The 27,666-nt window shown below is 41.9% G+C and overlaps 1 protein-coding gene across 1 annotated transcript in view; it reads left to right on the top strand.

The window, feature by feature from the left end:
* KALRN (kalirin RhoGEF kinase) overlaps positions 1-27,666 on the top strand; it is a 605,233-nt gene that overhangs the window by 239,992 nt on the left and 337,575 nt on the right. Inside the window, exon 6 of the mRNA XM_057544931.1 lies at positions 10,108-10,236. Coding sequence (XP_057400914.1) covers positions 10,108-10,236 — 129 coding nt within the window. The remainder of the gene's footprint in view (positions 1-10,107; positions 10,237-27,666) is intronic.

Genomic DNA, 27,666 nt, shown 5'->3' with positions numbered 1-27,666 from the left:
GAGCATGGTGTGGTGTATTTGCATGGAAGTGAATAGAATATGACAGGAAAGGATGCTTGGTGTAGGACAGGGGTGTAAAAGAATAGGGGGAAAGGCAGATGTGGACCAATTGAAGGTGGAGGGGGGAGGTACCTTGAATGCCAGAGTAAGGAGATTGGATTTTGCAATATAGGTAATAGATAGCAACAATAATTTTGTGGGGTTTTTTTTGTTTTGTTTTGTTTTAGACTGAGGGAATGACAGGGTGAAAGCAGTGTATTAGAGCAGTGAACCTGGTGGGGGCAGATTGTTGGGTATAAGGAAGAAAACAGACTCAGGGAGATCAGTAAGGGAGTAATTGCAGTAATCTTGGCAGGAGGGGCTGAGTGGTGAGTATCAGCAGCAGTGGAAAGTGAAGGGTATATTTCAGAGTGATTTGAGGAAAGAGAACAAATGGGCTGGAGGGGCGGGGTAAAGATGTGGGGTGTCAAGAGAAGGTAAAGAGTTTTCATAGAACAGGCAGAATAGTTTTAGATGCTACTGGAACAACAAAGGCATATTCACATTGAATCCATGGGCACCATGTGACTAGGAATAATCTGAAATTTAGGTGTGCATTTGGGAGACAATTCGATAGTAGTTTAAAAGCATGGACTTTGGAGTCATAATAGACTTAGATATTTGAGTCTTTAATATGCACCCTGACTGTGTGACCTTGGCCAAGTTATTTGATCTCTCTGGATCTGTTTCTTCAACTAGACAAAGGTGGTGATGATGTTATCTACTATCTCGTAGGGCTGCTATGGGGCTTAAGATAACATGTATAAATCTCACTGTGCAGAGCCAGGCACATATTTATTCTTGTCAGTTATTGGGGAAGTTAAGGTTAGAGAGCGCCCTGGAGCAGAGGAAATGAGGTTCAGATGGACACTAGATTCTAAATTTATCTCTATCACTTACAAGCTGTATGATCTCGGGCAATTTACTTCAGCTCTTTGTACTGAGTTTTCACTATGTCGAAAGCAGAATTAACAATACCCTTTTTCTGCATTATTATAAAGGCTAATGAGATAGTCTGTGGAGGTATTTAGCACAGGGTCTGGCGCATGAAACAGGAAATACTATTTGTGTGGTTGAAATTGTGAGCCTGGATGGATTTTCAAATGGACAGAGCTGACGAATAAAAGGCAGAGGGCTAAGGGCTAAGGGTTGAGACTGTCCCAGTAAGGGAGTGAGGGACAGGAAAGAAAGCCATGAAGGGGCAGTCAGAGAAGTGGGAGGCAAGTTTAATAAATCAGTGTAGAACTGAAGGATTGGTGAGCTTTTGAAATTAGAGCGTTCCTATTGTTTTTGTCGTGCTGAGACTAGACATGGTATGTCAAGGAAGAGAGTGTGAGTGGGTGAAAGCACTGGTTCTCCTGGGAGAATTTAGTGTTCAGTAGCGACTTGTGAACGCAGGAGGGGCATGCTGATCATGTCTGCAGCTGGATGGCCTGCCCCTGAAAATGACCTGGTGTAGAAGGCCAGAGGCGGTTGAGTTTCAGAAGGGAATGCATCAGATTCTGATGAGAGATCAAGGGAAGGATCAAGACCTCAGAAAGGAGGCAATTATTTTTCACTGTGGGTGCAGACTTAGGAAAGCAGTAAAGGTAGAAGGTGTTACAAGGAGTTAAAGAGGAAGTGGATGGAGGGAAAACAAAAACAGCAGGGGGTGCAGAATGCACTTCTGAAAGTTTGCTGATGATGGGAAGGGTAGACGGAATGAAGCTCTGAGCATTTTGGAAGGTGGAGCAGCAAGGTGCAGAGCATCGACACCGGAACTAGGCCCCCCGGGTTTGAATCTCAGCTCTGCCACTTATTAGCTTTGTGGCTTTGGGCCTCTCTGTGCCTTAGTTTCTCAGTCTGTAAAATGGAGATGATAATATTGGGGGTTAATATTGGGGAGATAGTTAGGAGGTTATTGAGAGGATTAAGTGAGTTCAATATGTTAAGTGCTTAGAATAGTGCCTGGCACAGAGTGAGCATTCAGCAAATGTTAGTTGCTATTATTGTTGTTGTTACCATGACCATTGCTGCTGTTATTGAGAGAAGGTGAAAATGAGAAAGGAGAATGGAGAAATGGAAGACAAGGAGAGACGATATACACAGAGTTTGACTCTGCAGTATGGATGCCACACCTACCAAGGAGTCTTCTTAGATTCTACTAAGCATTCAGCCTTAAAGACTGCTACGGGCCACCCTTGGCGCTGATCCAGTCAGGATAGTGTAAGATGGAAGCTGTGGTTTCCCAGCAGGACAGTCCTTGCAACAATCCAGCTCAGGGGCAAGGAGACAAGATCCATGGTGGGCAGCTGCAGAAGCTCCCACGGCTCAACAACCCATGCCCCACAGAAGCCAGTATCCTCTGTTGGCACAGCTTCCAGGGTTCCTGCAATGGACACGCCAGTCACAAGAGTCACCCGCTTCAGGGAAGATCAAGGAACGCTGTCCCCATCAGTTATTTATAGTTTATTGATAGTCCTTCTAATCCAGATACAGTTTACCAACCGGGGGTGTTTTTACCACAGGCAACATGACTTAGTAACATGTTGGCACATACTATCTTTCTCTGTTTCCAGGGAAACAGAACTGGGGTGTTAACTGAAGTTCAGATTAGCATGCAGAAGGGGAAAAGGTTTTGTTATTTCCTTGCTCACAGTGGGAGCAAATAGGGACATTTGCCTGTTTTATAGAGAAACTGGGGCAGTTCTGGATGTGAGCATCCTGTTAGGATGTTAGATCTGAGATCTGGGAATTAAGGAATTTGGGGATGGAGTGGGTAAGAAATATGCTAGGGGATCGATAGAATGTCTACAGGTCAGAGACACAGCCTGGCCGGTGAAATTGTTTGGTGCCCTGGCTGATTCCTGAGGCTACAGTGCTGGGGTCTCCAGGTAACCAGGCTGAGCCATCCTCTGAGAGCAGCTGGATTTATGGTGAAAGATAGAAATGGCTTCTCTCTTATACCATATATACGAGAATGCCAGCTGACATTCCAAAAGCCTAAAGGAAAACAGGCAGGGCCCAGAACACCTTCTCTCCCTCAGTAGATATTTATTAACTGTCTATCAGGCACGAGTCCCAACCACCTCCCCTGTCTATAGACACCAGTGTAAAGACAGCCTCCCAGGACCTTGGACTCCCTGTGGCCTGCAGGCCTTGCAGGATACAGAAGAGGAGAGATGTCAAACTCCCTTCTGTAAGGAATTCTAGGAACCTAGAAACTAGATCCAAATTTTGGGTTCCTTTATTTTTTCTTTCTCTACCCCGCTTTGGAAAAGCAGGAAAGCTCAATCCTAGGTGAGTGGATAATTGAAAACAAAGTTGAAGGGGCTTAAGGGTCCTAGGCCAGAACACACACATGGGGTCTGTGTGTTGCCCTGTTTGCCTGAGGACATGTGCCCGGGGTCAGCCAGAGTTGTCAGGTGGGGAAATTTGCCCTTAATTCCCACCCACTTCTCACTTTAGGCCCTCTCTCTCTTGGTGTAGGGCTCCTCTGCCACCCCATTTTAGGATCTCATCCCTGGGTCGTGCTCACAAAGTGCCTTGCTTTCTTAATAAGCTGTTTCTGTATCCAGGATAAACTAATTCCAGGAGGGGTTGCAGGAATAATACATTTTAGTAGGAGTCTCTCCTGAGTAAAAAAAACTGTTAAGAGCCAAAGGGATTGAATCTCTAATAGTGAAAGGGTTGGGGAGTGGCAGAGAGGATGGGGAAGGGGGAGTTTGGAAGCAAGGCAGGAGGGGGTGAGGTCCCTGGTTAGGCTACACAGGGAGGGCAGGAGGGGACAGTGCCCTCAGGCATGACCCTGAGAGAGTGTACGGGGCTCTGAGTCCTGTGTGGGCAAAGGCACCACAGGGCCCTGAGTGTGTGTCAGGGCGGGGGCAGTGGGAGGATACATGGGTGTCCCTGGTCCGTGCAGTGCCCTGCGGTGGCACTGGGAGTGCGTCTCCGGGAGGGATGGGCTGTGGATATTTGTGTACAAGCTGCAGATGTGATTTCCATGAGCCCATGGTGATTTTGCAAAGTGAACACAGTGCAGTTTTAAATCCACACCTTTCGTCTGTTTTGTGCTCTAAAACAAAACATTAGGGAAATATGTGCAATAGAATATGCTCACTATATAATCTATCTGGTATATAGCACTTACCGAAGCATGAAACCATTGTCTTATTTGAATCTCACTATTATGCTAAGGTTGAAATAGTGTAAATTGTTATCCCCATTTCAAGGTAAGGAAACTGAGATTTAGACCATTAACCTAACTTGTCCAAGTTTATAAAGTAGATCTGCACTAGAACCCAAGTCTCCTGATTTGAAGCCTCTGTTCTTTGCACTATAACACACATAACATTTTATTTTGGAATTGACTGCACAGCAAGTTTTCAGATGTAGCAAGGTTCTCTGGCAAGGAGGTTGTTAGTATTCTTGAGGGCACAGGCTTTTATGGATGGGTTGCTGCAGTGTCCAAGCAGGGTAACAGGGGACAACAGGTGATACTGGAATGTGCATATTTAGGAAAGAAAATCCATTGGTTGTCTTCTGTCCTCTCAATCAAGTCACCAAACCTGAATATGAGCAAATTAAAACCAATGTAATCTAAATTAGACAGTATAAAATACTAACACTAGGTGGTAAGGTAGTTTGAAAGTTAAAACTCTAAATCAGATGCTGTTGCTAAATTTGGCAAATGAAGGAAAATAAGCCCAAGATCCTTATTTAATATCCTTGCTCTATGAAATAGTTTATGCTTTATTAAAAACAGAACAATAATAACCTTTTAGCTATCCCCATATTTAAAAGAAAAGGAGAAAAAGGTTTCTGTTTATTTTCCTAATTTGCATTTAAATAGATTCATTTATCATTTCTTATATATTAAGTACTAGATTTTTATATTTTCACTGAGTTTAAGCCAGCATAAAAGCATTACTTTGCAAAACATAGGAAAAAAAAAACCCCAAGCAGCTTACATGTAACATCTATCTTCTTAATGAGACAAAACTATGTTGGTTTCCAAACAAAGAGATAAAATTTCATTATTTAGACATGAACTTTCCTCCTGGAGGAATTTTGCTGTTTTATTACATTTTGTTGAACCTACCATTTGTATCTTCTCAAAAAAAAAAAAAGATAGTTCAAAATGTTTGAAACCACTGTGGAGATATTTTCTTTAGTTTTTTTGGGTTTTTTTTTTCTTTAGATTTTTGTTCCAGTGTCTAGTTCAGGTGTCTTCCAGAGAGCCCAATTCAAAGAGATCAAATCATAAAATGTCCTAGTTTAGAAAGGGTCAGCTTGTCTGGAGATTAGCAGCCTCAGAGCCTGTGACCAACTCCCTCATACATTTCTTTCATTCACTAAGTATTTATTGAGAGAAGTGGAGCTGTTTGAATCAGCCATCCCCAGGCACTGAGGGGGCAGGTGGGAGGCAGAGAGGAGGGGGCCGGGTACCGGCCACTGAATGGCCCCATGTGAGGGACAGCATCCTACCACCGCTGGAGCCCCACAGCGCCCTGGTGTCTGCCTTTTGGGGAGCAGCTGCTCTGTGGAACCTGGGCAGAGGAGGTCCTACAGTCACATGCAGGAGGCAGGGCAGTGTCCCAAGAGCCTGGATCAACTGACACTCAGTGAATGTGCCTTGGGTGGCATGAATGAAGCCCATTGCGGGGGCTTCACTTCTCTGAACCTGTTTTCCACCCGTAAAGTGGGCCTGCTGGAGGCAGCGAGATGATGCTTGTGAATGGACATTTTGAACCCTAAAGCACTGGACAGATGTCAAGGCTGAGACTAAGAAGCTGCATTTCTCTGGCTATTAAGAACAATGCCAGTTTTCTTACAGTCATTCTTTGTATTCAAAAGTTAGAAATGTAAGCTGTAGCAATGAATATGCATTCTGATCCAGGAGACTCAATAAAACCAATTTTTATTTTGAATGGAAAAAAAATACACTCCGTAAGTTTCCAAATTGAGCCGATTGTACACCAGGATGCTTACCTCCATTCTGGGTACTGCTTATCCCTTGGAAATGAAGAGGAGCCCAGAAATGAAGAGACTTGCCCACAGTCTCATGGGTAATTAGTGACAGAGCCAGGCCCAGAACCAGCCTAGTCCTCATCCCACTTAACTGCACACGCACATGGGTGCTTACATGCGTGTGCGCACACACACATTCTCTCTCTGCAGCCGGTTGCAGTGAATGCAGCAGAAATGCTGGTGACCCTTGCAGGCAACCAGGCTCACAGAAGTGAGTATTATATACAATTAGGCAGCAGATTCAGGCCCAGAGAAGACTTGAGACTGTCCCTAGGAAACCGCCATGTTGGAGAGACTGCGGTTCCTGATATCACATCGACTGTCTGGTCCCTAGATGCCTGAGATGAGTGTCACCTCCTTGGAGCACTGCCTCTGGCCTCCGGCATAGCTGAACTTCCCCAGAATGCGCAGCCCCCAGAGACAGCTCGTGTGCTCCAGTATGGAAGGCAGATGGGGCGCAGTGGCCTGGGTGCAGACCTCACTGTGTGAGAAGCCCATTCACTGAGGCGTGCGGTTCCTCCAGCACTCTCCACGCTCTGCCTTTTAACTCACTGTTGTTATTGCTTTTCCCGCTAGCTGGCCCGTGTTCGGCTCTCCTTGCTCTGTAGTCCAGTAGGGACCTGGCGCCAGGCAATCTAATCATTCTGGTGCTAGCACGTAACTCTCTGTTTATTGGCATATCTAAATACTCATTTAACAGAAAATACAGGGAAGGTCACTTCTAGGCCACTGGGATAGACAAGAAAGTATGAGTGAGCACTTTTCATCCTAAGTTCCAAGGACCTCAGGCATTTCAGATTTTCATTAATTTTATTGATTCTTTGGTCAACAAGGAAAAGAGATGAGAGATTATTTTTAAATGGGGTTGAGAGGCAGAATTTCAAAGAACAAAAATTACACAATAAAGTTCCTTTAGACTCCTGGGGCACTTGTCTTCTTCCCCTCTTGTCCTTAATAGTAATTTTAAAAAGCGCTGACCGCGTGCCTGTGGTATGGGGTTGGCTGTGGCTGGTGGACCCAGGGTGGCGCACGCCGCCGATCCTGCTCAGCCTCCGCGGGCACCCCCGGCCTGGAACATCTGCTGACACTTGAAAGTGAAGGATGATACTTTTGCCCTTTATCTGTGTAGGTAGCCGGAAGTGATCTGGGTAATTCAAAGGGGAGAATCATCTCCAAATTAAATCATGCCCATTTGCCTTGGGAAGGTGATGTGCTTATCCTTAACCATGGGTTGTCATAGCCTTGATGTCCCTCTCCTGACCTCCAGACAAAACTCTAGCTGCCCACAGGACACCTCCACCTGAAGGTCTCCTAAGCCTCTCAAACTCAGCGTCTGAAACGGAACCTGCTGTCTCTCCTCCCCCACCCCAGCTTCCTGCCCTCCTCTTGAGGTGGTGCTATGGTGGCAGCTTCTCTTACAAGGATCCAGGGCGCCATGCCAGATACCTGGCTGTCCTCCCTGTCTCTTTCTCACCCTCCCTCCCCAAACAGTTGGGAGTCCTCAGTCCCTTCCTAGTAACTCTCACTCTGCCCACTTCACAGACTCCACTGTCACGCCCCACATCCGGGTTTCCAGGTTCTCACTCTTGCTCCCCAGGATTACAGCCTCCTAACCATTCTTACTGCTCCATCTCTGCCCACCAGTCCACATCCCATGCTGCTCTCAAAGCTCACATCACATTTCACTGCTCAGCTGACAACCCTCCACTGACATCTTGCTGCCCGCAGTGTATGGTCCAGGTTTCCTAAAGCCTGTGTCCAGGGCTCTCCATGGTCCCTTCTACCTCCCCAGCCACATCTTCTCCTCACATCAGGTCCAGAAGCACAGAAGTGGTGCTTTCAGAGCCCTCTACACACTGGGCTGCCCCACAGTTCTGCCCCTTTGATCTTCCCTTTGCCTGGAGCCCACATCTCACTCTTTCACCTGGCTAATTCCTACCTGAGTCAGGGTCAAGTCAGGTGTCACCTCCTCTGGGAAGCCTTCTCTGCTCTTCCCTCTCTTCACACCATCAAGAGAGGCTACTACCTTGATCCACCACACTGACCTTTATCTTGATAGATTTCTTTGTTGAGTTGTGATTTTAATCAAGTCATATGCCAAGTTGTGCTAACACTGTATCTGAGTCCATGTTTGCTTTCCACACTGGCTTTTAAGCCACTTAAACTCAAGAACCACATATTAATCATTTTTGCCTTGTACAGTGCCTGACGTGTAATGAATGTCCGATAAATGCTGGTTAAACGTAACTGTAAAAGTAAATTCGCTTTTCCGTTTAAAGGGGATAGGGGCTTCCCTGGTGGCGCAGTGGTTGAGAATCTGCCTGCCAATGCACGGGACACGGGTTCGAGCCCTGGTCTGGGAAGATCCCACATGCCACGGAGCAGCTGGGCCCATGAGCCACAATTACTGAGCCTGCGTGTCTGGAGCCTGTGCTCCGCAACAAGAGAGGCCGCGATAGTGAGAGGCCTGCGCACCGCGATGAAGAGTGGTCCCCACTTGCCGCAACTAGAGAAAGCCCTCGCACAGAAACAAAGACCCAACACAGCTATAAATAAATAAATATTAAAAAAAAAAATCACAACCCTAAGAGGTACAGAAAATATTAAAAAAAAAATAAATAAATAAAGGGGATAAATGGAATGAGGCTGTGGTTCTGCCTCCAGGAAAGCTGGCGTGATCTTTGCAGCTGCTCAGCCTACACCTGTGCTCCATTCTTCCCTGCTCTACTCTGCAACTGAGCTGCAGCCTTTAGCTCATCCCAAACTATGGACCATGAGTTCCAAGTATAGCAATCCTCTTCTCCAAAGGTTTAGCACGTTTCCTGGCTATATCACTTGACTACTCTGGGCAGAGAATTACAGAAAATCCAAATTAAACCAGCTTGAATAATAAAGAGGATTTCTTGGCTCAGGTACTAAGGAAGTCCAGACACAGTGTGGAGATCAGGCAAGGCTTAATCAGGGCTCTGCTTGTTTCCTGCCATTGTTTTGGCTACACTCTTTCTCTGCCCATTGGCTTCACCCTCAAGCTGCCAGCAGAATGGCTATAGCAATTTGAGGTGCAGGGTCCCAATGACAGTATCAGAGGAAGAGAAGTCATATCTAAACAACTACAGTTCTGTTTTCCCAGAAGCTTGCAGCAAACTTCCCTTTGTGTTTTATTGTACTGAATTGGATAACATTCCTGTTTCTAAGACAATCCCATGGGTCAGGAAATGTCATACACTGATTGGCTTAGATCTGGTGTCCTGAGAAGGGATAACCCTTAGGGTGACCAGGCTTTCCCTTGGAATTGAGGTTCTGGGTAGCTCCCCTAAAAGTGAGTGGGCCACCTGTGGGAGAGGTGGAAACCTAAATGAAAACCAGGTGCAGAGCCATGGGGAGGAAAATGGCTCAGTGCCCACTGTGCTAGGCAGTATTTACGCTACCCTTAAAGTCCTCCGCTTCTGGTTCCTCATGGGTCACAGCAGAAACCCTGGAACTGTGAGGCTGTGGAGTCACAAGAAAAGGTGACCGCGTTCAGAGTCAGTTCAGCAATGTGTGGTCGGGCAGTGTAAGTGGGATGGGGCATGTGAGGATGCCCTGTGGCTTCCAACAAGTGTCTCTCTCTCTCTCCTGCTGGTGCAGTAGGGAGTGGATTAAACCTCCCACTTGTCTCCACTTCACCTGTCCCTAAAGCACACATTGAGGGGGGCGTGGCTTTTGATGATTTCTAAAAGCTTTTTTTTTTTTTTTTTTTAAAACATCTTTATTGGAGTATAAAAGGGGAAGTAACTAGGGAAAGTGAGCAGCTTCCTCCCCCTTCTCCTTGGTCCTCTTACTCATTTTCTCTCTTCCCCTAGGCTCTGCAGGGAAACATGGAGGCTGGTGGCAGGGCCTTCTGCTAAGGGGGAGGGCTCTCCTGGGAAACCAGGCTGTGGGCCACCCCCAACCCTGAGCACGATGACTGGTCCTCACTGGACCCCAGCAGGAAGGCTGCTTTTCTCCCAGTAGCTCTGAAAGTTCCTTGCTGTTGGACCCATACCCCCTGATGACTCTGTGCCTTCTTTCCCCCTCTAGATGTTCGACTGGATAAGCCACAACAAGGAGTTATTCCTCCAGAGCCATACAGAGATTGGAGTCAGCTACCAGCACGCCCTCGACCTCCAGACGCAGCACAATCACTTCGCCATGAACTCCATGGTGAGTGCAGGGTGTCTTCTCGGGGGCAGGAGAATAACGAGGGGGATGGGGCCACGGTGGAGAGGGCAGAAACAGACTTCCAAGCCGAGGAGGAATGAGAAACTCTGAACATGCGGCCCCTTTTAGCATTCCATTTGCCAAGATAGGGACGAGTGCAGGACACGTGGTGAGCCGGCTGTTCCCGCAGCAGATTATGGCCTCATTTCTGCCTCCGGACCCTGCTTTACATGGTGAAAGGAACGTGCTGGGGTTGTAGAAGCCATCAGCCCAGTGCAAGACTAGAAAGGAGAGTGCCCAGTTCCACTCCGCTGACTTAACCCACTGGCATGTGTGAGTCACTAAGCTGGGACGAGAGGCACCTCGGGCTGTGGCGCGTTGGAAACGGTTGAGTGAACTGGGCTGCTGAGACTAGAGAAGAGGAGCCTTGCGGGACACACGGTTGCTGCCTTCAGTTATGTGGAGGGCTGCCTTGGAGAGAAGAGGGTGGAATTATCTTGTGTTGGTCTAGGAGGAAGAACGGTCCAGGGGACGGCAGTTGGAGGGGGAGGCAGCACATGGCTCAGGAGGTGGGATGTACTGGAAGTTAGTGAGCCCACCAGGATGGGGAGACTTCAAGCAGACGCTGAATTCAGAGAGGGATGTTTGCTAGCTCTGTGACCATAGGAAATTTACCTGTCTGTGCTTCCATTTCTTCATCTGTAAAATGGAAATAATAATAGCCACCTTATAGGGTTGTTGTGAGGATTCAATGAGTTAATTGTAAGGTGGCTGGAGTTGTGCCTGGTGCATAGTCCGTTATCAGTAAATATTGGTATTATGATAATGATGATGCTGGTGATACAGGAATCTAGTCCAGATAACACCTGTGATTCCTCGTAAAACTAACACTTTGGGATAGTAATTTTTCCATGTGGTCTCCCCAAGACTTTGAAATCTTGTCTGCCCCTTGAACCCGCTGTATCTGAAATGTCTGCAGCCTAAGTATGCCTTGACATCTCTCTCTCTCCCCTCTGCCAGCTCTTCCTGCTTGTACTACTGGTACAAAAGAATAGCTCCACTGTTCCCCGAATATCTGAACTCCAAAGACACCATATCATTTCATCTGGTGATGCTGGGAAGGGGGGCGGGGGTTAGAAAAACGTAAACACAGAGGATCACAGAGGCCAGGAAGGAAGATAATTTCATTTTCTATGGAGCTGTTTTAACAGTGTTATACACTGGACTATGTTATACACAGAACTAATTCTGGCCTCAAGTTTTCAGTGTCTAGTTAGGGAGATAACTCAGACAGTCATGGTACAGCTTGGTATGTGCGGTGATAGAGATGCTGAGTGACCTAAGAAAAGTACAGTCTCAGTGGTTTAAAGTAATAGAGGTTCATTTCTTGTTCCTACCACATGCCCATCACTGGCCGATGGGGGCTGTTCTCATCGCACTCACTCGGGGACCCAGACTGAGGGAACAGCCACTGTCTCATGCAGCCAGTGCCTCAGCAGACAAAGCAAGTAGCCAAGCGCACGCTAGCTCTGAAACCTTCCGCCTAGAAGTGACGCATTTCACTGCCCAACACCAGTCACACGGCCACATCTCACATCGTGGGTGGAGGTATGTGGTCCTACCTCCACATGTCGGGGAGGAGAGAGTGGGTACTTGTGAACAGCCCTAATGATTAGCACAGGGAGCCATTGCAGGATGTAAGGTAGAGGTGAACAGCGTGAGATGTGCATGGGGAGGGACCTCTGGCTGCAGAACAGAAGGTTGTGGGACCAGGCAGGGAAAAGATCAGTATTGACTGTGTTACCAATTTGGGCCACAGCAGCCTTGTCTTCATCTAAATGCAAAGACTAGTCCAACTAGTCTTCTATAATTATGTCTCATCCCAGGCTCGCTTTAGTCACAGAGGAGCAAACCAATTGATCACAGGTGATTAAGAACGAGAACTCAAATCTAGTCAGGTTTGATTATCTGTGTGCCTTGTGGATTTCCCCTGGTGAATTTTACAAATTCTGTGCCAGAATCTTCATGTCACCCAACTGCCTGGCCCTAAGGCAGACAAACTCATTTTAATGAGAAGCAAAGACAAACATAATTAGGGAAGTAAGTCTACCATCAAGCCCCTCAAAACAATGAACTACAAAGTTAAATAGAAAGAGCCTTTGGCTTTGAATTATCTGCACCACTGCTCTTCTCTGTTAATATGGATAACTGAGAGTTAACAACACATCAAAAACCTTTCCTCTGACAAATTTACTTCTGAAGTCTCCATTTTCAGGACAAAAAAAATGAAAACGAGGGAGGAAATTTACTGAAGGGAAGCATCTTCTGGAGCTGGGAGGGGGGAAGAGGTTTAATATACAGCAGCCAATTAGCATGTGCCAGCCCATCTCTAGTCTCCCATTGCCGTGAGTGCCTGCAGCACTCGGAGGCCTGTTTAGCCTGATTAGGCTGGCTCTCCTCTCTGGCTGCAGGGCAGGGGAAGGGAAATCCCAGGGTTGTTTGATCAAATTGGCTGAACTGGTGCGTTATAAACACCGCAGGTGCTTTTGTTAACTGGGAGGTTTACAGGTTTCTTATTAAAAGGGACTTCCCCTAAGACGGATGTCAGCAACCCAAGGAGGTGAATAGAGGGAATTACAGACTCCTTTTCTCTGGCCTGAGTGATGGATGTTGCTGCCAAGAAACAGATGAATTTAAGCAGCTACTGCTGGAGCCCAGTGACTGTAGGAATGATCAGTTACTCAGGGGAGTGGGAATGTGGATTGTTTTGTAAGTTCACTGAGGCATTTCCTTTGCGGTTCTTGGAAAAGAACCTATACATATGCCCACACATCTGTCCATGTAAAGGTGCTTTGTTTCAGGCTACAGGTGAGTTCTTTGCTACTGAATCCTGTTTTATCAGTGAAATAGGCCAGTGATCCCTTACCTTTCGGGGAGGTCACAGACCCCTTTGAAATCTAATGAAAGTTGTGGGTCTTCTCTCCAGAGAAATGTATGTGGACAACTTTTTTTAGGCATTTTCAGGGGATTCAAGGGAATCCTAAAGCCTATCGATCACCCTCCCCAATATAAGATCCCAAGAACCTCATGACTTCTTTCTTCATTCATTCCACAAATAATTAAGGATTAGACATTGTGCTGGATGTTGGGCATATAGTGGTGAACAAAATGGTCTGTCCGTGGAGGTTCCAGTGGAGAGACAGGTGATATTATATAATCTCATAAGTAAATATATAAATACAAATCAATAAGTCTTGTGTTGGAAGAGTAAGCGCTGCTACGATGGAGGATAACAAAAGGGGCTCCATTTAAATGAGGGGAGGTCAGGTATATTTTTCAATTAATAATCAGTATTGACTTAATGCTTATCGTTCATTCATTGATAGTAATTAATGGTCTGTGAGTTAACTCTATAAAGTACCAATTCTTCTTATAATTTAAAGAAGCCCTAGGTATACTGTTTGGTAAATGAAGATGATCTAGTTATAATTTATCTGTTTTTTAAGTTTTGTTTTCATATGTCTAGTTTTATATACCAGTTAAAGACCCGACCCCAGCTGAGGTGACCATTACTGAGAAATAATTGCATATCATTAAATCGTGGAAGCAAAATCAGAAATTTCCTAAATTTTGTCTGTGAATTGGTACCAATAAAGGCTATCAATTATTAAAATGTGGAGAGTGTGGGAGTATAATGCCCCACTGAGTATGGTACATGAGCAACTCTGAAAGAAAAAGGTTAAAATTGGTTGATCTTTGGCTTTTCATTATAACATGTTTTTTTGCAGTTTCCACTGGGGAATCCTATTCTTTTGATCTTTAATAATAATAATAATAACCCACCTACTAAACCCAGTAGGAAGATACTCTCTGGCTTCTTATAGTGCCTCATAAAGCCAGGTTTCCTGAGCTCTCTGGGGCCCTCCTTTTTCTTAATTTCGCCTTCTGTTGTGAAAGGCTTTCTCACAAATTCTCCTTCCCCTGAATGTGGCCTCCTCCTCTGATGGGAGTGTGGGCAGATGGAAGTAGGGTTGGGTTGTACTGTAATACGCAACAGAACAATCAGGTAGCCATCTGTGCTCTAGTTCCTCATGAAAAAGACACTCACAGGAGTACATACAAACATAACACAGTCTTATTTACAATTTTAATTAGCCGGTTCTTTGGGAAAAATAAATTGCTAATGGTTTCTGTCTAGAGTTTTAAAATATGAAGTGATATTCATTTTCTATTGTTACGACTGTGAGGACTCACATTAGTGATAACCATGTGCAGCTGGACAGTAGGAAGCCTTTCTGCTGTGGCATGTTGATAGCTGCTTTAATCCTATTAATTTGCTCACCAGAGGCACATACTGCCACTTGATGGTGTGCAAATCAGACCAATTGCAGCAAAGCCTGTGGTGCTCTCTTTGAGGGAAAGTTACAAATGGTAGCACCAAGGAAAAATCAGATCTGGTGCAAGAGAGGTAAAGATTCTGAGCAGGGTTCCTGACCCCAATTTGAGAAGCCTTGCTCTGGGGTCCTCTGTCATTTTTGATTCTCAGCAGCCCCAAACCATGATTCCGCAAGTAATTCCCTACCCCCAAACAGACAGCACTTCCTATGATGAAGTGACCCCACTTCCATCGCCCACACTCCCATCAGAGCAGGAGGCCACACTCGGGGAAGGAGAATTTGTGAGAAAGCCTTTCACAACAGAAGGCAGAATTAAGAAAAAGGAGGGCCCCAGAGAGCTCAGGTTTTGGGGAACACACGCGCGCACGCGCACACACACACACACACACACACACACACACACAGGCACACACACTATTGTGATGTTTAATAGCCGGGATTTGACCCTGTCATAGCCACAAAGTCTCTTAGTACACATAAAACCTGTTGAAAAAGAGAAGAGATGAGTCTCAGCTTGTATGCATTAGTCTTTTTAGTACAACTTTTTTTTCAAAGAATCTTGTAGTAGACTTGCTAAAAATGTAGATTTCTTTTTGGCTTCCACCCCAGTCCTAGAAAATCATAATCTCTGGGGGATGAGGCCCCCAAACCTCCATTTTTTAACAAGTTTCATGGGTGATTTATGTACGTATTAAAGTTAGAGAACTGTTGTTCTGTGGAGATGTATATGTATTTATAAAATAGTCACGCCCTAAAATAAAGCATTACAGGTTCTGAAAGAGAGTCCACTTCTAGTATGACAACATGAGGCGCTTTGCAAACCTACTCTCCAGTGAAACTGGTAGACATTATTTTAAAAGAACCATTTAAAGTCTCTAGAAATGGTCCTAAGTGCACACAGCAAATGAAGAAACATTCAAGAAAATTTACTAAAACTTGGTAAGAACAGTGAATCTGTGGTATTTGAACCAGGACCCTCTTTCCTCCCACCTCCCAGCTCAACGAAATGGAAACGCTACTCCAGACTAGTGCAACCAAGAACACAGGGTCTCCTTTGCCCCCAGCTCCCAAATGAAAGACTGTCTTCCCAGATAGGACATTTCATATCCTGGTCCAAGTTACCTGTTGCTGAAATTAAGTTCTAGGTGAGTGTGGCCAAGAGGTAGGGACTCCTTCTTCTGCCTAGCCCCCACTCATGGAGCAGAGGCTATACCATGGGCACAACACTGCTGAGAAATAGTGTTGCCTGGGAGTAGAAACAAACTATAAAACAGAGAGCCCCAAATCTTGTCCCAAAGCAACTGCATTTATTTGCAATAGAGAGTAGAGAAGTTCAAGCCAATAGCACTCTCAAAAATGTCCTTAGGGAAGTTATGGTGAGAGGCAACTGGGAGAAGATTTCTAGAGTCACTGGAGATATAGGATAAATAGTAGGCAGGCTGGTTTGCCAGAGAGAAAGAGACTTCCTGGGGCCAGAACAAATCTTAAGTAGTGACCTCAGGAACTGTCCCTTCAAAGGAGCTTGGATTTGATTGGCTAGATCTGTGAAGCAGATCTATATTTATACCCCAGGACATTGTTGAAAGCAGTAGAGTAATGAGCTGGAAATCAGTGGAACAGCTGGGTGTGGTCAGGGAAAGAGAACGTTAAAGAGAGGACCGCGAAGACCAGTGTCATCCCAGGGTGACTGTGGGCATACCCAAGGCTGCATCCCCTGAGGAGCAACATCAGAGGTTTCCCACTAAAATAATCCAGCCAGTCACTAAACAAATAAGCAGGTAAATAACAATAACAAGCCTCAGAAGTGTGGGAATCAGTACCCAGAGATGCTACAATGTATTATCTAAATGTCCAGGTTCCAGCAAAAAATTATGAGCTATGAAAAGAAACAGAAATGTATGATTGGGGGGTGGGGTGGGGGGAACAAATGGATAAAAAGCACACACTGGAAAAAGCAAGAAACAGAAAATGCCTGTGAGAGTGACCAGATATCAGATTTAACAAAGATTTCAAAGTAGCCATTATAAATATGTTTTTTTTTAAAAAACCAAAAACTGAAGGAAACTATAATTGAAGAAGTAAAAGTAGGTATGATGATATCATCTCACCAAACAGAGAATATCAATAAAGAGATAGAATTTATTTTGAAAAGTACCAAAAGGAAGTTCTGGAGTTGGAAAATACAATCACTGAAATGAAAAATTCACTAGAGGAGGTCAACAATAAGTGAATTGGAAGAAGTACCTTGAAGATAGAGCAATAGAGATTATGCAATCTGAAGAACAGAAAGAAAAAAGAATGAGGAAATGTGAACAGAGCCTCAGAAAAATGCAGGACATCATCAAATGTACCATCATATGCATAATGGGAGTACTAGAATGAGAGAAGAGAGAAAGGAACATTTTTTTAAAATTATAGCTGAAATATTCCCAAATATTGAAAAATAATCTACATAGCCAGGAAACTCAAGGAACTCCAAGTAGGATAAAGGAAAGAGATCCACAAACAGATTCATCATAGTGAAAATACTGAAACCTAAAGATAGGGAGAAAATCCTGAAAGCAGCAAGAGAGAAAGGAGTTGTCACAGGGGAATCCCAATAAGAATAATAACTGATTTCTCATCAGAAACAATGGAGCCCAGAAGGAAGTAGAATAACATATTCAAAGTGCTTAACGGAAAAAAACTGTCAACCAAGAATCCCATATTCAGCAAAGCTATCTTTCAAAAATGAAAGTGAAATAAAGATATTTCCACATAATCAAATACTGAGGAAATTTGTTGCTAGCAGACATGCCTTATGAGAAACAATAAAGGAAGTTCTTTATGATGAAAGCGAGTGACCCCAGACTCGCTCTTTTGAATCTGTACGAAAAAGACAGAGAGCACTGGGAAAGGTAATTACATAACTATAAAAGACAGCATAGGTGCAAATTTCTTCTTCTTTCTTCTCGTCACTGATTTAAAAATCCATTGTATAAAATAATATGTATACATTGTACTACTGAGCTTATAACATATAGAAATGTAACATATTTTCCAGTGACAGCACAAAGGAGGTAAGAGTAAAGCTGTATAGGGCTAAGGAAGTTACTCCAGATGGTAACTTGAATGCACAGGGACAGAAGAAAACATCCAGAAATGATAAATAAGGAGGTGACTATAACAAGAGCTATAAACTTATATTTACTCTGCTTTCTTCTCTCAGCTTCTTCAAAATACATAAAATTATAAAAAGTGATACAATCTAATGCTGGGTTTATAACATTTATAAATGTAATATGTATAATAACATCACAAAAAGAGGGGAAAGGGCTCACTCCCTCTTGTGAGAGCACCGGAATCACAACTAACTGCTGAACAATCATCAACAGGAAGACACTGGAACTCACCGAAAAAGATACCCCACATCCAAAGACAAAGGAGAAGCCACAATGAGACGGTCGGAGGAGTAAAATCACAATAAAATCAAATCCCATAACTGCTGGGTAGGTGACTCACAAACTGGGGAACAGTGTTACCACAGAAGTCCACCCACTGGAGTGAAGGTTCTGAGTCCCATGTCAGACTTCCCAACCTGGGGGTCTGGCAACGGGAGGAGGAATTCCTAGAGAATCAGACTTTGAAGGCTAGCGGGATTTGACTGCAGGACTTTGACAGGACTGGAGGAAACAGAGACTCCAGTCTTGGAGGGCACACACAAAGTAGTGTGCACATCAGGACCCAGGGGAAGGAGCAGTGACCCTGTAGGAGACCGAACCAGACCTACCTGATAGTGTTGGAGGGTCTCCTGCAGAGGCGGGGAGTGGCTGTGTTTCACTGTGAGGACAAAGACACTGGCAGCAGAAGTTCTGGGAAGTACTCCTTGGCGTGAGCCCTCCCAGAGTCCACCATTAGCCCCACCAAAGAGCCCAGGTAGGCTCCAGTGTTGGGTCGCCTCAGGCCAAACAACCAACAGGGAGGTAACCCAGCCCCACCCATCAGCAGACAAGAGGATTAAAGTTTTACTGAGCTCTGTCCACCAGAGCAGCAGCCAGCTCTACCCACCACCAGTCCCTCCCATCAGGAAACTTGCAGAAACCTCTTAGATAGCCTCATCCACCAGAGGGCAGACAGCAGAAGCAAGAAGAACTACAATCCTGCAGGCTCTGGAAAAAAACCCCACATCCACAGAAAGAGAGACAAGATGAAAAGGCAGAGGGCTATGTACCAGATGAAGGAACAAGAGAAAACCCCAGAAAAACAACTAAATAAAGTGGAGATAGGCAACCTTCCAGAAAAAGAATTCAGAATAATGATAGTGAAGATGATCCAAGACCTCGGAAAAAGAATGGAGACAAAGATCGAGAAGATGCAAGAAATGTTTAACAAAGACCTAGAAGAATTAAGGAACAAACAAACAGAGATGAACAATACAATAACTGAAATGAAAAATACACTAGAAGGAATCAATAGCAGAATAACTGAGGCAGAAGAATGGATAAGTGACCTGGAAGACAGAATGGTGGAATTCACTGCCACAGAACAGAATAAAGAAAAAGGAATGAAAAGAAATGAGGACAGCCTAAGAGACCTCTGGGACAACATTAAACACAACGACATTCGCATTATAGGGGTCCCTGAAGGAGAAGAGAGAGAGAAAGGACCAGAGAAAATATCTGAAGAGATTATAGTCAAAAACTTCCCTAACGTGGGAAAGGAAATAGCCACCCAAGTCCAGGAAGCGCAACAAGTCCCATACAGGATAAACCCAAGGAGAAACACGCCAAGACACATAGTAATCAAATTGGCAAAAATTAAAGACAAAGAAAAATTATTGAAAGCAGCAAGGGAAAAAATGAAAAATAACATACAGGGGAACTCCCATAAGGTTAACAGCTGATTTCTCAGCAGAAACTCTACAAGCTAGAAGGGGGTGGCATGATATACTTAAAGTGATGAAAGGGAAGAACCTACAACCAAGATTACTCTACCTGGCAAGGATCTCATTCAGATTCGATGGAGAAATCAAAAGCTTTACAGACAAGCAAAAGCTAAGAGAATTCAGCACCACCAAACCAGCTCTACAACAAATGCTAAAGGAACTTCTCTAAGTGGGAAACACAAGAGAAGAAAAGGACCTACAAAAACGAACCCAAAACAATTAAGAAAATGTTCACAGGAACATACATATCGATAATTACCTTAAACGTGAATGGATTAAATGCCCCAACCAAAAGACACAGGCTTGCTGAATGGATACAAAAACAAGACCCGGGCTTCCCTGGTGGCGCAGTGGTTGAGAATCTGCCTGCCAATGCAGGGGACACGGGTTCGAGTCCTGGTCTGGGAAGATCCCACATGCCGCGGAGCGACTAGGCCCGTGAGCCACAACTACTGAGCCTGCGCGTCTGGAGCCTGTGCTCCACAACAAGAGAGGCCGCGATGGTGAGAGGCCCGCACACCGCGATGAAGAGTGGCCCCCACTTGCCGCAACTAGAGAAAGCCCTCACACAGAAACGAAACCCAACACAGCCATAAATAAATAAATTAAATAAATAAATAAAATTAAAAAAAAAGCATCATAAAAAACAAACAAACAACAAAAAAACCAAGACCCATATATATGCTGTCTACAAGAGACCCACTTTAGACCTAGGGACACATACTGACTGAAAGTGAGGGGATGGAAAAAGATATTCCATGCAAATGGAAATCAAAAGAAAGCTGGAGTAGCTATACTCATATCAGATAAAATAGACTTTAAAATAAAGAATGTTACAAGATACAAGGAAGGACACTAGATAATGATCAAGGGATCAATCCAAGAAGAAGATATAACAATTATAAATATATATGCACTCAACATAGGAGCACCTCAATACATAAGGCAACTGCTAACAGCTATAAAAGAGGAAATTGACAGTAACACAATAATAGTGGGGGACTTTAACGCCTCACTTACACCAATGGACAGATCATCCAAAATGAAAATAAATAAGGAAACAGAAGCTTTAAATGATACAATAGACTAGATAGATTTAATTGATATTTATAGGACATTCCATCCAAAAACAGCAGATTACACTTTCTTCTCAAGTGCGCACGGAACATTCTCCAGGATAGATCACATCTTGGGTCACAAATCAAGCCTCAGTAAATTTAAGAAAACTGAAATCATATCAAGCATGTTTTCTGACCACAACGCTATGAGATTAGAAATGAATTACAGGGAAAAAAAAGTAAAAAACAAAAACACATGGAGGCTAAACAGTACGTTACTAAATAACCAAGAGATCACTGAAGAAATCAAAGAGGAAATCAAAAAATACCTAGAGACAAAGGACAATGAAAACACGACAATCCAAAACCTATGGGATGCAGCAAAAGCAATTCTAAGAGGGAATTTTATAGCTATACAAGCCTACCTCAAGAAACAAGAAAAATCTCAAGTAAACAATCTAACCTTACACCTAAAGGAACTAGAGAAAGAAGAACAAACAAAACCCAAAGTTAGCAGAAGGAAAGAAATCATAAAGATCAGAGCAGAAGTAAATGAAATAGAAACAAAGAAAACAATAGCCAAGATCAATAAAACTAAAAGCTGGTTCTTTGAGAAGATAAACAAAATTGATAAACCATTAGCCAGACTCATCAAGAAAAAGAGGGAGAGGACTCAAATCAATAAAATCAGAAATGAAAAAGGAGACGTTACAACGGACACCGCAGAAATACAAAGCGTCCTAAGAGACTACTACAAGCAACTCTATGCCAATAAAATGGACAACCTGGAAGAAATGGAAAAATTCTTAGAAAGGTATAACCTTCCAAGACTGAACCAGGAAGAAATAGAAAATATGAACAGACCAATCACAAGTAATGAAATTGCAACTGTGATTAAAAATCTTCCAACAAACAAAAGTCCAGGACCAGATGGCTTCACAGGTGAATTCTATCAAACATTTAGAGAAGAGCTAACACCCATCCTTCTCAAACTCTTCCAAAAAATTGCAGGGGAAGGAACACTCCCAAACTCGTTCTATGAGGCCACCATCACCCTGTTACCAAAACCAGACAAAGATAACTACAAAAAAAGAAACTTACAGACCAATATCACTGATGAATATAGATGCAAAAATCCTCAACAAAATACTAGCAAACAGAATCCAACAACACATTAAAAGGATCATACACCATGATCAAGTGGGATTTATCCCAGGGATGCAAGGATTCTTCAATATACACAAATCAATCAATGTGATACACCATATTAACAAATTGAAGAAGCAAAACCATATGATCATCTCAATAGATGCAGAAAAAGCTTCTGACAAAATTCAACACCCATTTATGATAAACACTCTCCAGAAAGTGGGCATAGAGGGAACCTACCTCAACATAATAAAGGCCATATATGACAAACCCACAGCAAACATCATTCTCAATGGTGAAAAACTGAAAGCATTTCCTCTAAGATCAGGAACAGGACAAGGATGTCCACTCTCACCACTATTATTCAACATAGTTTTGGAAGTCCTAGCCACGGCAATCAGAGAAGAAAAAGAAATAAAAGGAATCCAAATTGGAAACGAAGAAGTCAAACTGTCACTGTTTGCAGATGACATGATACTATACATAGAAAATCCTAAAGATGCCACCAGAAAACTACTAGAGCTAATCAATGAATTTGGTAAAGTAGCAGGATACAAAATTAATGCACAGAAATCTCTTGCATTCCTATACAGTAATGATGAAAAATCTGAAAGAGAAATTATGGAAACACTCCCATTTACCACTGCAACAAAAAGAATAAAATACCTCGGAATAAACCTACCTAGGGAGACAAAAGACCTGTATGCAGAAAACTATAAGACACTGATGAAAGAAATGAAAGATAATACCAACAGATGGAGAGATATACCATGTTCTTGGATTGGAAGAATCAACATTGTGAAAATGACTCTACTACCCAAAGCAATCTACAGATTCAATGCAATCCCTATCAAATTATCAATGGCTTTTTTTACGGAACTAGAACAAATCATCTTAAAATTTGTATGGAGACACAAAAGACCCCGAATAGCCAAAGCAGCCTTGAAGGAAAAAAATGGAGCTAGAGGAATCAGACTCCCTGACTTCAGACTATATTACAAAGCTACAGTAATGAAGACAATATGGTACTAGCACAAAAACAGAAACATAGATCAATGGAACAAGGTAGAAAGCCCAGAGATAAACCCACGCACCTATGGTCAACTAATCTATGACAAAGGAGGCAAAGATATACAATGGAGAAAAGACAGTCTCTTCAATAAGTGGTGCTGGGAAAACTGGACAGCTACATGTAAAAGAATGAAATTAGAACACTCCCTAACACCATACACAAAAATAAACTCAAAATGGATTAGAGACCTAAATGTAAGACCGGACACTATGCAATTCTCAGAGGAAAACATAGGAAGAACACTCTTTGACATAAATCACAGCAAGATCTTTTTTGTTCCACCTCCTAGAGTAATGGAAATAAAAACAAAAATAAACAAATGGGACCTAATGAAACTTCAGAGCTTTTGCACAGCAAAGGAAACCATAAACAAGACGAAATGGCAACCCTCAGAATGGGAGAAAATATTTGCAAACGAATCAATGGACAAAGGATTAATCTGCAAAATATATAAACAGCTCATGCAGCTCAATATTAAAGAAACAAACAACCCAATCCAAAAATGGGCAGAAGACCTAAATAGACATTTCTCCAAAGAAGACATACAGATGGCCAAGAAGCACATGAAAAGCTGCTCAACATCACTAATTATTAGAGAAATGCAAATCAAAACTACAATGAGGTATCACCTCACACCAGTTAGAATGGGCATCATCAGAAAACTACAAACAACAAATGCTGGAGAGAGTGTGGAGAAAAGGGAACCCTCTTGCACTGCTGGTGGGAATGTAAATTGATACAGCCACTATGGAGAACAGTATGGAGGTTCCTTAAAAAACTAAAAAAGAATTACCGTATGACCCAGCAATCCCACTACTGGACATATACCCAGAGAAAACCATAATTCAAAAAGACACATGCACCCCAATGTTCATTGCAGCACTATTTACCATAGCCGGGACATGGAAACAACCTAAATGCCCATTGACAGACGAATGGATAAAGAAGATGTGGTACATATATACAATGGAATATTACTCAGCCATAAAAAGCAACAAAATTGAGTCATTTGTATAGACGTGGATGGATCTAGAGACTGTCATACAGAGTGAAGTAAGTCAGAAAGAGAAAAACAAATATCGTATATTAACGCATATATGTGGAACCTAGAAAAATGGTACAGATGAACCAGTTTGCAAGGCAGAAATAGAGACACAGATGCAGAGGACAAACATATGGACACCAAGGGAGGAAAGTGGCAAAGGTGGTGGTGGTGGTGTGATGAATTGGGAGGTTGGGATTGACATATATACACTAATATGTATAAAATGGATAACTAATAAGAACCTGCTGTTTAAAAAAATAAGTAAAATAAAATTCAAAAAAAAAAGAAAAGAGGGGAAAGGGAATAAAGCTATACAGGAGTGACATTTTAATATCTCAGTGGAATTAAGTTAGTATGCCTCTGAAGCTGATTCTCATAAGTTAAGATATTCATGTTAAACCCTAGAACAACAGCTAAGAAAATAACAAAAAAAAAATAGAGAAAAAAGTTAGCAAAGATATTAAAATACTACATTATAAAATATTCACTTAATACAAAAGAAAGCACTATAGAAAGAACAGAGGTATAAAGACAGACATGTGACATATAGAAAAAGTAAAATGGCCGGCATAAATCCAACTATATCAATAATGACATTAAATGTGAAAAGGTTAAACAATCTAATCAAAGGTAGAAATTGTCAAATGGATTTAAAAAAAAAAGATCCAACAATTTATTGTCTATAGGAGAAACACTTTAGATTCAAGATTATGATAGATTGAAAGTAAAAGGATGGAAACAGATGTATTGTGAAAACAGCAATCATAAGAAAACCTAGAGTGACTACACTAATAACAGACTTTTAAATAGACTTCAAAACAAAACAAACCAAAACAAAAATGTTACTGGAGAAAATGGAGAACATTTTGTAATGATGGAAGAGTTACTCCATCAGGAAGATATAAAAATTATAAGCATATGTACCTAACAAAGTAACACCAAAATAAATGAAGCAAAAACTGACAAAAATGATGAGAGAAATACAATTCAAAAATAATAGAGACTTTCATACCCCACTTTTAATAATAGTTAGAACAGCTAAGCAGAAGATCAATAAGAATGTAGAAGACTTGAATGAAGAAATAGACTATAAACCAAATCAACCTATAGAACACTCCACCCAGCAACAGCAGACTATACGTTCTTCTCAAGGGCACATGAAACATTGCCCAGAATAGACCATATATTGGCAATAAAAGAAATCTTAATAAGTAAAAGGGATAAAAATAATATAAAATACGTTCTCTGACCACAATGGAATGAAATTAGAAATCAGCAAGAGAAAGAAATTTGGGGAATTCACAAATACGTGGAAATTAAATAACACTCTCTTAAATATACAGTGGATCAAAGAAGTAATAAAAAGGGAAATTAGAAAATACCTTAAAATGATTGAAAATGAAGACACAGCATATCAGAACTTATAGGCTGCAGCTAAAGCCATGCTTGGAGAGAAATTTATGGCTGTAACTACCTGTAGTAAAAAAAAGAAAAAAAATCTAAATTAATATCCTAAACTTCCACCTTAAGGCACTAGAAAAAGAAGAGCAAACTAAGCCTAAAACAAACAGAAGGAAGGAAGTAATAAAGATTAGAGTGAAAATTAATGAAATAGAGAAGAAAAAAACAGTAGAAAAAAATCAGTGAAACCAAAAGCTGGTTCTTTGAAAAGATCAACAAAATTGACAAACCTTTAGCTAGAATAACCAAGAAAAAAAATTACTGGCATCAGAAATGAAAGAGGGGATATTACTACCAACCTTACAGAAACAAAAAGGATTATAAAGGAATACTACAAACAATTGTACACCAATAAATTAGATAACTTAGATGAAATGGACAAAAACCCAGGCCCAGAGGGCTTTACCACTGAATTCTATCAAACATTTAAAGAGTTAATACTAATTCTTCAGAAGCTTTTCAAAAAAAAAATAGAAAAGGAGAAAATACTCCCAACTCTTTCTATGAGGCTAGAATTACTTTGATACCAAAACCAAACAAGAACATTACAAAAGAAAAGAAAGCTACTGACCAATATTGCTTATGAATATGGATGTAAAAATGTCCAACAAAATGCTAACAACAAACCAAATCTAGCAACAGAAAGAATTATATACTCTGATGAATTGGGAATTACCCCATGATTGTGAGGTTGGTTTAACATCAGTAAAATAAAAAACAAAAATCACATGATTATCTCAATAGACCCAGAAAAACTATTTGACAGAATTCAATACCCTTTCATAATAAAAACACTCAACAAACTGGGACTAGAAGAGAACTTCCTCAGCCTGATAAAGGGCACCTATGAAAAACCCACAGCTAACATCACGCTTCATGGTGAAAGACTGGATACCCTCTCCCTAGGATCAGGAACAGGATAAGTCTGCCACTTCTAATTAACACTGGAAGTTCTAGCCAGGACAGTTATTCAGGAAAAAGAAAAGACATCTAGATTAGAAAGGAAGAAGTAAAACTATCTCTATTCTCAGATGTCATGATTTTGTATATGGAAAATCCTAAGGCATTTACTATAAAATTATTAGAAGTAGTAAATTATTAGAATTAATAAATGAGTTCAGATTTCAGGATATTTCTACACACAGTGAACAATCTGGAAGTGAAATTAAGAAAAACTATTCCATTTATAGTAGCATCAAAAAGCATAAAATACTTGGGAAAAATTTAACAAAACTGCAAAACTTGTACTCTGAAAACTATAAAACGTTGAAAGAAATTTAAGATCTAAATAAAGGGAAAAATATCTCATACTCATGGAGTGAAAGACTTAAATATTGTTAAGATGGCCATGCTCCCCAAATTAATATACAGATTCAGCACATCTCTCTCAGAATCCTAGCTGGCTTCTTTGTAGAAGCTAACTAGTGGATTCTAAAATTTGTATGGAATTGCAAGGGACCCAGAGTAGCCAAAATAATCTTTAAAAAGAACAAAGTTGGAGGACTCATATTTCCTGATCTCAAAATTTACCACAAAACCACAGTAATCAAGACAGTATGGTACTGGCATAAGTATAGACATGAAGATCAATGGAGTAGAATTGAGAGTCCATAAATAAAGTCATATGTCTGTGGTCAACTGATTTTTGACAAGTGTTCCATGACCATTCAATGTGGAAAGAATAGTCTTTTCAACAAATGGTGCTGGGACAACTGGATAGACATGTGCAAAAAATGAAGTTGGATCCTTACCTCATACTAAATAAAAAATAGATAAATTAGACTTCATCAAAAGTTACAATCAAGACAGTGAAAAGGCAGCCCACAGAATGGGAGAAAATATTTGCAATTCATTTATCTGATAAGGGACTTGTATCTAGAATCTATAATACAGAATAAGAGAATAAAGAATTCTTCCAACTCAATAACAAAAAGGACAAGTAACCCAATGGAAAAATGGACAAAGAATCTGAATAGTCATTTCTCCCAAGAAGATAAACAAATTGTCAATAAGTGTATTAAAAGATGCTTGAAAGTGCATGAAAAGCTGTTAGTCATGAGGGAAATGCAAATCAAAACCACAATGAGATACCTTTTCACATCCTTTAGGATAGCTATAATCAAAAAGTCAGATAATAACGAATGTTGGTGAGGACCTTGAGAAATCAGAATCCTCATAAAATGCTTGAGGGAGTGTAACATGGTGTGGCCATTTGGAATACAGTCTGGCAATTCCTCAGTTAAACATTGAGCTACCCTATGACCCCAGAGATTCAACTGCTATGTATATACTCAAGAGAAATGACAACATATGTCCATACAAAAGTCCATACA

Source organism: Balaenoptera acutorostrata, chromosome 4 (assembly GCF_949987535.1).
Source record: "Balaenoptera acutorostrata chromosome 4, mBalAcu1.1, whole genome shotgun sequence".
Lineage (NCBI taxonomy): Eukaryota > Metazoa > Chordata > Mammalia > Artiodactyla > Balaenopteridae > Balaenoptera > Balaenoptera acutorostrata.
This window is presented reverse-complemented; position numbering and strand designations above follow the sequence as displayed.